The 11,902-nt window shown below is 53.5% G+C and overlaps 1 protein-coding gene across 1 annotated transcript; it reads right to left on the bottom strand.

The window, feature by feature from the left end:
- Positions 1–4,273: 4,273 nt before the first annotated feature.
- Positions 4,274–10,826, bottom strand: NAPSA (napsin A aspartic peptidase). Its single transcript, XM_043899923.1, has 9 exons — positions 10,507–10,826; positions 8,117–8,258; positions 7,874–7,997; positions 7,558–7,676; positions 7,015–7,214; positions 5,762–5,884; positions 5,408–5,552; positions 4,749–4,847; positions 4,274–4,562 (listed from the first exon to the last, which is right to left on the bottom strand). Exons 1-9 carry the CDS (start codon positions 10,581–10,583, stop codon positions 4,371–4,373), a joined length of 1,221 nt encoding a protein of 406 aa, XP_043755858.1. The 5' UTR covers positions 10,584–10,826; the 3' UTR covers positions 4,274–4,370.
- Between the last annotated feature and the right edge of the window lie 1,076 nt (positions 10,827–11,902).

Below are 11,902 nucleotides of genomic sequence, written 5' to 3' on the forward strand. Positions count from 1 at the left end.
GCGGCAGGGGCGGGGCGTTGTAGGGGAGGAGCCACGGGGGGAGAGACAGATGTGACTGGGTGAGAGGAGGTGATGGAGGAAGGGGGCGGGGCCGAAGGGAGGGAGGAGCTGAATTGATTGGTTTTTGAAGGGGTGAGGGCGGGGCTGAAACTGGGAAAAGGCCCCAGACTCCAACACTGCCTAGATGGACGGGGCGGGGCCACACATGCGACACACCGATTGGGTCTTTCTGAGATAAGGGGCGGGGCCGAGCGAGGTGTTAAAGGGGCTGGATAGGAAGCGAAAATTGCCTGGTTTGGCCGCACTAGGAGAACAGAGGAGGCGGGGCTAGATGTGAGAAAGAGATCTGATTTAACTAAAAAAAGGAGCGGGGTGGGTAGAGGAATAGGGCTTGTCCAAGCTATTTAAAGGGGCCTGACGGTCCGAGACTGGCGGAGGCAGGGCTTGGGCCACAAGGCGGATGGCCGTCCGAATTGGATAGAGACGGGCCTAAAGAGCCGGCAAGCAGTACCTGGTGGAGTGGGGCAGATGGAGACTGCCGGGTTGGGATCCTAACATTGCTTGGACGGGGCAGAGCGGATCTTAAGAAGAGGCAGGGCCACAGAAATCAGAAAGTCCTAATTCTGGGAGGATGAGAGGGCGGGACTGAGCGAGGGGCGGGAACTGGAAATGAAGAGTGGCACTGGGCTGAACTGAAAAGGAACAGAGAAAGGGGAACAGGGACTAAGACCCGGTAGAGAGGGGACGGAATGGGGCGAGGCCTGGAAACCTGAGAGCTTCTGACTAGGTCTAATGGAGGAGGAGAGGTAAAGAAAGTACCGGGTCAGAGCTGCAAACTCGGCCCGATTAACCGGGGCTGGACCGGAAGAATGTCAGGATGGATGGGAAGAGACTGAGAGGTGGGTGGGGTCCACGAATGGTAGTAAACGTCTTGAATTGCCTGTGGAAATGCAAGACTAAGAGAGGAGAGGGGCTTTAAGGGTCTTGAAAGCAACCAGGGTAGGCGGGGGCGGGGCAAGGCTAAGAGTGTAGAGAATGGCTAAGGAAAATGTGAGACCTGCAAAGAGTACAAGGCTATCGGGATGGACGGAGCGGTGGAACCTAAAACGGGAAATCTTGGAGGCCAAATAACCTGGGAGAGAGTCCTAAGGGTCAGCAGGGCCTTAAAAGGGGGAACGCGGTGAGGGAAAGGGGACAAGGTATAGATAATGGCAGACTGCAGCCAGGAGAACCGAGGAATGGATGAGAACTGGTGAGGAGAGTCTTAAGGGAGGCGGATGGGAGAAACTAATAAAACACCTGGAAGCACAGTCTAGGCTGAGGCAACAGGCAGGGCCGATAGGAAATTGGGCGGAGCCAGGTGTCGGAGCGTCCGGCAGAGAGGGCAGGGGGATGGGGGCGGGGCCAATGGAGGGCGGGACCAGAACTAGGCGGACCGCCTAGCAGCGGTCCGGCCCCGCCCCCTGGGCGGGCCTAGCCGCCGGGTGTTCGGGCGCAGGCGCGGGGCAGGGGCGGGGCCAGCGGCTGCGGCTGGGGCTGCGACGGCCGGAGGCGGTGCCTGTGGGAGGGAAGGGGGCTGGTCAGGGGCTGCGGGCCTCCCCGCTCTGCACTATCCCCGGCAGGTGCGGCGGCTGGTTGGTATCGCCTCCTTACCCATCCCCGCTCCGGCTTCTGTGTCTCTCATCAATGTCTCTTTCTCTGAATATTTGTCCCCCCGCCTCTGCCCTTACTCCTTTGAGACTCTGGCCCCTGCATTCTAAGTCTCTGCGCTCCCTCTGGGTCTCTGTCCCCCTCCTCTGAGTCTTACCTCTCTGCTCTCTAAGCCTCAGTCTCCTCTCCCCGGACCATGGAAGGGTCTCCCCACCCTCAATGTCTTTCTCTTGGCCTCTACCTTTTTCTCTGATTTCTCTCTCTCTCTGGCCTCTTTCTCCTCTCTTGGGTTCCTGAACTCCTCTCTCTGGTCTCTTTTCCCTCCTGTCTCTGTCCTTCCTCTTTGTGTTCCTGTCCTCAATACTCCCCTCGCCCCAGGGCTTCCCCCCTCCTCTCTCTGGGTCTCTGTCCCCCCAGCTCTTGTTCTCTGACCACCTCCTTCCCTGTGTCTTTACCCCCTCCTCTGTCTCTTTTGCCCCTCTGTCACTGCCTTTTCTCTTTCTGTCCTCTCTCTCTTTTCCTCCCTTGGGTCTCTACCCCCTCCCACCCGTGCCTCTTTGACCCCTTTCTGAATCTGTCCCCCTTTTTCTTGGTCTCTGTCCCCACTTCTTTGGGGCTCTGTCCTGCTGTCCTTTGGCCTCTGTCCCTCTCCTGGATCTCTGTCCCTCTCTTTCCGGCTCCCACTGCATCACCCTCTCTAACCCTCACCCTGGCCAGGACTCGAGGCTGCGTCACTGCAGAGTTGCAGAAGTGGGGCCCGTCCTGCGGACCTGGGAGGTAGTTTCCTTCGACTCCCCCACCCCCAGACCTAGGATCCCCCACTACCCCCTGACCCAGTGTTCTCGGGCAGTCCTCAAGCTCCCATGGGACCCGGGAAGACATCGGGACTTCTACTCTTCTCTGCTCCAAATTCTTGTATATCCCTAGGCAGAAGCTGTGAATCCTGAGGTGAAGGAATGGGCTTGGGTTGAGTGAGGCTTTGTGGGCAGGTGGGGGTGGTGATGGATGCTAGGGTAGGGGTTGAGTGGGCATTAGGGGCTGGGAGTAAGCTCTGGGGTAAGGACCTAAGTCAAGTATCACCCCTTATTACCCCCACCCCCACCCCACCCCAACTCTATACTTTTCTGCATTTGACAGCAGCCAGGCACTGGATCAAGTTACCAAATCAGCGTTTTTGCAGAGGTCAGAAGGTGTGGAAGAAGGTGCCCGGGCAGAAGGAAGGGGAGGAGGAAGAAGCGAGGAGGCTGGAATAGGGGAGAATATGGAATGAAACTCTGGATTAGAGACCATGGGATGAGGGGAAGAGGTTCGGTCAAGGATGATCCAGATTCCATCGGGCCCCAGGAAACGTGGATGCCCTCACTTCCATGTGGTCCTCTCCCAGGCCCCACCGGCGTATGAGGGGGGATTTATGAGCCTGGATTCTCCATCCATACGGAAGGCTTGTGACGGCATAACAAGGGCTTGAGTTATGGGACACCAGCTTGACAAACAGACCAGAGGGAAGTGGACTCGATTTTTGGCGACAGACACCAGGGGAGGGGAGGTCAATGTCTGTTCACGTCTTCAAATCCTTTCCCCACCCCTCTTCCTTCCCAATCTATCCTTTCTCAGGCCTTCAAGACACAAAATTCCTGAAAGCCCCAAACTCTCACCCTCGTCATCCTTGGCGCCCCCTCCTAACTCTCCCTCTCTCATTCCCCAAAGCCCTGGAATTGTTTCTGACTTCCAAGACCCCTTCCTTGTTCCTCCGCCCACATTCCTACCAGATCAAAATCCAGGACGGACAGTCTACCCCGGGCACTAAAGCTGAAAATGTGGGAACTCTCTGACTCTGATCCTTGATCCCTCCGAGAGACCCTCTGAGTACCTCTCCGCTGTAATCTTTGAGTCCCCGTCTCCCTTGTCCCCCGCCTTCAAAACTGGGACTTGGGCTGTCTTACCACCCCCGGACCCTTGAGCCTTCTCCCCCCACCCCTCCTCCGTACTCACCCCAAGTCGAAGCGGGGCGGGGATGAGGGAATCCGGGGCTGGCGATGGGGGGAGGGGTGACCCAGCCCCGGCAAGCTCCGGGCAGCTAGAGGCTGCGGAGGAGGGTGGGGGGGTGACATCATCGCCGGAGGAGGGGCGGCTCAGCTCCCCCCACCCACCCGGGGGCTTCAAGCCCCGCCTTTATGGCGTACCCAGGGGTCCCGAAATCCCAAAGGTCGAGAGGAGGAATAGGAGATAAAGGGTGCGGGAATGGTATGCCCTCCCCTTAGAACAAAGGTTGGGAAACCCTTTACGGTTTCAGACACCCCCCCACTGCCACCTGTCGCTGCGGTCGCGACCTGTCGCCTCCTACGCGTGTTGTGGCTACGCCCGCCCACGTCAGCGCGTGAACACCGCTCAGACTACAACGTCCGTGATGCTCTGCGGCGTCGGCTGCCTTTGAGAAGAGGCAGTGTAGGCGAGGGGCTTCATGGGCTTCGTAGTACAAGGTCCTCCCACCGGTGTGATCTGGGAGAAAAGGAGCAATGCCTTTCTGTCTCAACTCCAGAAAGCCGGACACTAACTTTTTTTCTCCCCCTAAAAAAAAAAAAAAAAAAAGAAAGAAAAGAAAAAAGGAAGCGACCTCGGTAAGTTTGAGGTAAATAGTAAATTTTTTTTTAAATTAGGGAGTGCGCATGCGCTTAACCAGGGCCTCAACCGAAGGACTGCGCCTGCGCAAGCTCGCCCCTTCACTGTCTTGGTCCTCGAGGTCGAGCGCGGGCCAGACCCACTCGAGCGCCGCTTTTCCTGTCGCCACGGTCGAAGACAGCCACGTAGCTACCCAAGAAGACATCACCGAGGATCCAGAAGGGCCCTGAGGGCGGAGGCACGTCCAGAGCCGCGAAGCCAGACAAACAGACACTGAAGCCACTCCGAGTAATCTACAAGGCGATAAGACCAGTCACAGGTGTCACGGCCACCGGCCTGCCTTTCTCCTAGAAGCCAGAGCATCGCCCTGCCCACCACTAGATATGTTTCTGTGCCGCCAGCTTGGACGTAGTGACGTCTCACTCCCAGCCCCACCCTTCCAGATGCGTCACTCTGGCGTCATTGTGACGGCCACCTACCTGGATGACGTAGTCCTGGGCCGTGAGGTTAAACCAGACCCCCCCAAGAAGGAAGGAGACTGTGGGGAGCGTTGGGATTTTCGAGCACTCGATGTAGTACTGAGGAAAAAGAGGAACAAGTCCGAGATGAGGGATTCCTTCGCGGCTCAAATTTTTTCTGTGGCTCCCCAGTGCAGCAGGGTCATGTCCATTTTGGGCAACTAGGTGTTAAAGACCTTGTGTGGTCAGGCTCTACTGTATTATGTAGCCTTACTGGCTCTTCCTTACTCCTGTATAATTCTTGCCACTTATCCTAGGCTCCCATTTGATCAGGTCCTCTTTTCCTTTAATTGAAAATCAAAAACTGGTAGCCCACGGGCCATATTGGGCCTGCAGGTATATGTAATTGGTCTTACACTCATCATGTTCACTCACTCTCATCCAGTAAACCTGGGTCACCGTCCTCTTCTATACACTGTGACACTCAGGATAGACTCTAGGGAGGTGTCTGCTTCCTCCCGCTAGTCCCCCAACCTCTCACAAGGTCCAGTGCTTTCTGCCCTGGGATGCCCTCCTACCCATCTGATTCCCACCTTCAGGCCAGAGCATCCTGTACAGTGACCACTGTTAAATCCCTGTGAGTCTCCCCAGCCCACGTGCACCAGCCACCAGGTCCTCACCTCCCCCATCAGCAGGGGGATTGCCCCAATGGCTTTCTGCAGGGCCCGGATCTCCTCAGTGGGTCCTGTGATGAGAGATGTGCCTGTGTCCAGAATGGCAGCACAGCCCCGGGCACAGATAGTCAGCCCTGTGCCCACCTGAACACTGTGAGGAAGAAATGGGCAGTCATTAGAGCTGGCATCCTAGGAGGCAAGACCCCCAGCCCTGTCCTCCCTCAGAGCTAGGAGTCCAGGCCCACAACCCCCTCCTCCATCAGACCCAGGGAATCTGGATCCCTGACTCCCTTTTCCTCAGGACATTGGAGTTTAGGCTCTAGCCCACTCCTCCCAGACCTAGGAGGCCAGGTTCCTCACCGCTCCATGTGGATCTGCCAAAAAGCGGGGATCATGACTGGCACAAAGGTAAGGGGTGGGATGTAGTGTGCTGGGTCTGAGCCACCCAGGACCAGCTCTCCTCCGTCAGCTGCCTCAGGGTTCCTGCAGAGGCAGACAGTTGTAGGTGTCATGGGAATTTCTCCTGTCAGCCCCAAGAATGGCCAAGGGAGGGACTTCATGCCAAAGGAATGATGTCTGGGATCTAGTTGGGATAGTGGGATGCAGGCAGGACCTCAATGTGGGGACTGGAAGCAAGGCAAGTAGTGAAGAGAAATGGGGATTTTCTTGGGGGAGGTTAGGATTTCAGGGTCTTGGGGGGCTTCCTGAAGTGGGCATGGGACTTCTTGATTTGCTCATAGAAAGCAGGACTTTGGGGGGAGTAGAGCATTGAGATTTCTGAATTGGCTCTGGGTGGCATGATTGATAGGAGTGAGGCACCCCAGGTGGATGATGAGACTTTCTGAATTGCATGTCTAGACATTCAGTGGAATTAGACTTCTTCGGTTGGCTGAGAGTGATGGGAATGGGGCGGGGGGTGGGAGGGGTGGGGGGTGGTGGTGGGGTGTAGGCGGTGGTAGGGTGGGGACTTCCCAGAAGTGTGGAAGGACAGGATCTTCTAAGTGTTAGGTGGACGAATTCCCTGGCAGTCCAGTGGTTAGGACTCTGTGCATCCCCTGCAAGGGTCACTGGTTTGATCCCTGGTTGGGGAACTATGCTGACCCAGGCAAAAAGAAGAAAAGTGGATGGGACTTCCTGGGTTGGACTTCCAGATAACTAAAAGACATAGAATTTCCTCCTGGCAGACTTCCTGAATGACAGATGGGGCTTTTTGAGTGTAAGGTTTAAGCTTCCTAAAAGGTAGATGGGACTTCTTAGGTTAAAAGGGGGCAATTCCTGACTTCTGATGTGTGTTCCCAAATGGAATTGGGATTTCTTTATGCTGAAGATGGGGTTCTTAAATTCAGTATTTGATGGGGTAGGGCATGGAATTTCCTGATTTGAGCTTTGAAACGTGAAACATTTTAAATGATGGTGAATTTTTTTTACTATGTCTCAAGGTGTTGCTTAGCAAGTGGAACTTCTGAATAGGGTTCAGGTGTTTCTCCTATTGGGACAGTGACTTCCTGAATGGAGGGCGGGACTTCCTTTATTGGGCAAGGGACTTCCTGAAGGAGGGCAGGACTTCCTCCTTGGGACTAGGACTTAGAGGAAGGTAGACCCTCGCCCGTTACCTGTTGAGGTAGAAGGAGAAGACAGGCTTATCCAGTAGGCCCTGGTCCACCAGTCTGTCCAGCGGGGGCCGAACTCCTCCCACGGCCAGAACAGGAAAACCGAGGCCCAGTATCCCATCAAAGTGGGCAAAAATGAAGACCAGGCTGGGCTCCCACAGAGCCTCCCCAAAAGTCACTGTTGTACCTGTGATTCCCCCAATCTGGGGTAGATTCAAAAGGATTGAGTTACTTCCGGGAGGACGTTACCTACATAACGCTGAGGTCTCCCAAACCAAGGCATGAATGCCAGGTCGGATCCTCAAAACCCCCTGGAGCTGTGAAGCCCTCCAACTGCCTAAGAAGCTCTGCCTGGCAAAGGCCTACCCTTGCCTAGGAGGCCCCGCCCCACCCTCCTTCCTCCAGGAAGCCCCGCCTCCCACTTCCGAAGCTGCGTCTGTCTGTTTACTCAGGAGGCTCCGCCTCTCCAAACCCCTCCCTAAACCAGATAATTTTAGAAATCGTTTGCTTCTAGGCTCCCGCCGTCCCAGGAACAAGGTCACGCACAGTCAGCTTGTCCTCACTCAGGATGCCGGTTAGGCGCCCGGTTCCATATTGAATGGCAAACTTGGTCCCATTGGATCGGAAGGAACTGGAGGATTTGGGGTTGAAGCGGTGGTGGAGCCCTAGGTTAGAGGGTCAAGGAGACGTCACTGGGGAAGAGAGGTCTTCCCGGCGCCTCCTGCCCCTCTGGCCTACTCACCTGTGAGGGTGTGTTGGAAGAGAACAGGTCCTCAAAAACCCTGGGAAGACCAGGCCCAGCCCTCCTTCTCCCGTTACCCGTTACCCGAGTTCAACCTTAATTTCCCCCATAAAAGCTCACAGCAGGGTAGACTGAAGAAGTGGCATCTCACAGATGGAACCCAGAGGTTGGAGGAGCCAGTGTCAAAGACGACAGAGAAGTTTTGTGGGGGGGTCCCCAGCCCAATTTCTCCATAATACTGGGCCTGATGGCAAAACAGGAGAGGTTGTGGATGAAGAGCTTGACTTGAAGGCAGGAAGGTTGGGGTGGGGGCTGGAGGAAGTGCGGGGGGGTGGTGGCAGCCTGTGTAGGGCTGTGACCTACGTTCATATAATTGGAGAGAGGCACAAAGAAGGTCTTGTTCCCAGGGGATGGAGCCCCCAAACTGGGGGGCTCCACTAGCTTCTCCCATCCCCTCAGTGGGTTCAGGGCCTTGAATCCAGTGTTGACTCTTCGAAGTGGGATCCTGTGGGGGAAGAGATGCCAACAGTTAAGGAGCTACTCTTTCTAGAGATCCTCCATAACAGACTTCCCCAAAGAGGATATGATGACAATGTAAACATTTCCATGGCCCTGGAGTAATGGTCACTACCGGTTCAGTTCAGTCGTTCAGTCATATCCGACCTTTTGCAACTCCATGGACTGAAGCACACCAGGCTTCCCTGTCCATCACCAACTCCTGGGGCTTGCTCAAACTCAAGTCCATCGAGTCGGTGATGCCTTCCAACCATCTCATCCTCTGTTGTCCCCTTCTCCTCCAGACTTCAATCTTTCCCAGCATCAGGGTCACTGCCAGGAGCCCTACAAAAGTGACCTTCCAGACACCCCCGCCCAGACACCTACCAAACCACAATGACAGATTTCCCCTGAAGACTCTCCAAAGAGCAAACCATCCCAAGCAGACTGTCCCCAAAATGTTTCAATAAAAGACATTCCAAATGTAAAATAAGCCATTCCGACGTACACGAAGTTCTCCCAAGATTCTAACATATTCGGGGATGGATTGAGAGTTTGGGATTAGCAGATGCAAGCTATCAATATTTTTTAATATTTTATTTATTTGGCTGTGTCAGGTGTTGCTTGCTGCACACGGGATAGAGGCCATCGTTGCAGCATGTGACGTCTTTTAATTGCAGCATGCAAACTCTTAGTTGTGGCGTGGGGGATCTAGCTCCCTGATCAGGGACCAAACCTGTGCCCCCTGCATTGGGAGCCTGGAGTCTTAGCCATTGGATCACCAGGAAAGTCCCGGAAACTATCAATATCGTATATATAGAATGGATAAACAGCAAGTTCCTACGGTATAGCACAGGGGACTATAGTCAATATCATGTAATAAACCACAATGGAAAAGAATATGAAAAAGAATGCATATAGGAGTTCCCTGGTGGCACAGTGAATAGGACTCTGCCAGCCAGTGCAGGGGACATGGGTTCCATCTCTGGTCCAGGAAGATTCCACGCACTACGAAACAGCTAAGCCCATGTGCCACAACTACCGAAGTCTACATGCCTGGAGCCTGTGTCCCCCACAAGAGAAGCCACTGCAACGAGGAGCCCTCACACCACAATGAAGAGTAGCCCCTGCTCGCTGCAACTGGAGAAAGCCCGTGCAAAGCAACGGAGACCCAGCGCAACCAGTGGTTGAGGCTCCGAGCTTCCACTGCAACAGGCGAGGTTCCATCCCTGGTCAGGGAACTAAGACCCCACATGTCTCAACTGAGAGTTACTGTGCCACAACTAATAATCCCACATGTCGCAGAGAAGATCTTGTATGCCACAACTAAGACCTGGTGCAGCCAAATAAATACAAAATTCAAAAGTGAAATAAATTTTAGAACTGCTACTTTCTGATTGAGTAGGTGTCTAGGACGGAGCCCAAAGATTTGCATTTCTACCAGGTTCCTGGGTCCTGCTCATGCCAGTGTTGTTGGTCCTGAGTCAATACTCAGAGAATCACGGCTCTTAACATTGACTAGGGAAGTGGCCATGATCTATTAGGTTGAAAAAGTAGGTTAGCAAACATCATGTGCAATAATCTTTTTGTACCTGCTTGTAGTTTCTCCTTGGGGCTCTGCTCTCCATGACCGCTCCCCCACCACCACCCATGACTCAATCTCTGAGAGGCTTAAGAATGTGAAGTGGCGATAAAATGTTTCCTGGAAAAGTAGACCCCCTTCTGCCATTAAGAGTTCCAGAAAGTGGAGAGAAGAGAGGAGAGGAAGGGAGAGACTGGGGGAAGCAACAGAGGTGGGGGTGAGGTCATAGGGGTCCCTAAAACAGGACTTCTTGAGACCTCAACAATTTGGAAGATGGAAAACTGGGGGAGTCTCAATTTAAATGTCAGACCTGTCTCTCCAAGTTTTGTTGGAAGAGGGGTGTCAGAGGTCTGGAGATTTCAGTATCAGATCATCACAGCTCAAAGTGGGACCAGCCGAGTCCTTCCAAAAATGTGTACTGAGAAGATTGGGATGGGCCCCAACCCAGGGTTTCAGGGTGAAGAACCTTGGGCTGAAAGGGCTTGGGTCTCAGGAGAGATCAGGGAGGACCCTTCAGTGGGTGAAAGCCCAATCTGGAGACCCAGGAACCGAAAAGGTAGGAGTCCTGGGTGCTGGGGTGCCAGGTTTGGGAGTCTCTGAACTGGGGAGCCCTGGACTTGAGGGTAAGAGGGAGAGAGACTGTCCCAGGTTTGAGGGTGATGGGGGTCCCCAGTACCGGATCAGCGTGGCCCCAGCGGGCTCCAGGGTCAGGAACGGTGGCAGCAGCAGCAGCAGCAACGATGGCAGAGACATCTCTGGGGACCGTGTGGACCCAGGCGTCCTGCAGCTCTGCTTTCTTTCAGCGGAGACTCCGCCCTGTTCACTGCCCACTCCACCAAGACATGGAGTTTCTTGATGGTTGATGTGGGGATAACGGGTGGTACTTTTGAAGGGATGTGCAGAATATTTTTGTAGGGTCTCCAGAAGTATTATCCTGTGTTACTGGCGTGCCTCACTCCCAGATTCAGTGGTGGTGGAGGGTCTTCTGTGTCCCGTCCCCTCCATTCTTTAGATGTTGTCTCTTTTACTTAAACTTTCACTTCATTTTTTTTCTGAGACTCATTAACCACAAGGGTTTTCCTGAGCCACCAAAGGGATGGGCAGGGTGTTTGTGAAGGGTCTGGGGGAAGGGTGAGAGAATCAGGATGCCAGAGTATCAAGAACCCTACTTCTTTTGTTTTTTTGTAAGGTTTTCTTGGTGTGGACAGTTTTTAAAGTCTTTGTTAAATTTGTTACAATATTGCTTCTGTTTTGTTTTCTTTTGGTCATGAGGCATGTGGGATCTTGACTCCTGACCAGGGATCAGACCTGCACCCCCTGCACTGGAAGGCAAAGTCTTAATCATTAGACTGCCAGGGAAGTCCCAGGAGCCACTCATTGTCTTATTTGGAAAATACTGAAACACACACAAATAAAAACCGTTCATAGTCCCATTGCCTTTTCCTCATTGCAACTAGGGATGACTAATGGAAAACCCAGCTACCAGCGTGACTGGGATGGGAAACGAGCAGCCCAGACCTCCTGAAAGACACAGTCTATTTGCAGCCCAAGATGAGCCCCTGTAAATACCGTGACACTTCAGTAGACAACTCAGTAGAGAACTCCAAAGCTTTGTAAACTAGGTTGACTTTTAGTTACAACTTATTTCATAGAAGGAAATCGGTAACCCAGAGCAGTGACTATTAAGAAGGTCCTGCATAGGTATTCCCAACTTGTAAGTTACTCCCAGAACAGTTAGCAAAATCTCTTGTTATCACATGGCATTTTAATTTAAAAGTTTTTGGCCACTTAGTACCAGGATTGGGGAAGAGGTAGGAAATGGGGAGCCTGTCTTTTAATATTCAAATATTAATTTGTTTTTAATGGCAGATTGGGCTTCCCTGGTAGCTCAGATGGTAAAGCGTCTGCCTACAATGCGGGAGACCCGGGTTCAATCCCTGGGTCGGGAAGATCCCCTGGAGAAGGAAATGGCAACCCACTCCAGTATTCTTGCCTGGAAAATCCCATGGACTGAGGATCCTGTTAGGTTACAGCCCATGGGGTCGCAAAGAGTCGGACATAACTGAGTGACT

This window comes from Cervus elaphus, chromosome 4 (genome assembly GCF_910594005.1).
Source record: "Cervus elaphus chromosome 4, mCerEla1.1, whole genome shotgun sequence".
NCBI lineage: Eukaryota > Metazoa > Chordata > Mammalia > Artiodactyla > Cervidae > Cervus > Cervus elaphus.

What these genes read in the sequence shown, in the direction of transcription:
- NAPSA (XM_043899923.1), bottom strand. Translation starts at nt 10,583, where the DNA reads ATGTCTCTGCCATCGTTGCTGCTGCTGCTGCTGCCACCGTTCCTGACC. An exon ending in TTCTCCTTCTACCTCAACAG is followed by an intron (nt 5,885 to 7,014) that starts GTAACGGGCGAG and finishes CTGCCTCTGCAG; the next exon opens with GAACCCTGAGGCAGCTGACG. An exon ending in TGGCAGATCCACATGGAGCG is followed by an intron (nt 5,553 to 5,761) that starts GTGAGGAACCTG and finishes TCTTCCTCACAG; the next exon opens with TGTTCAGGTGGGCACAGGGC.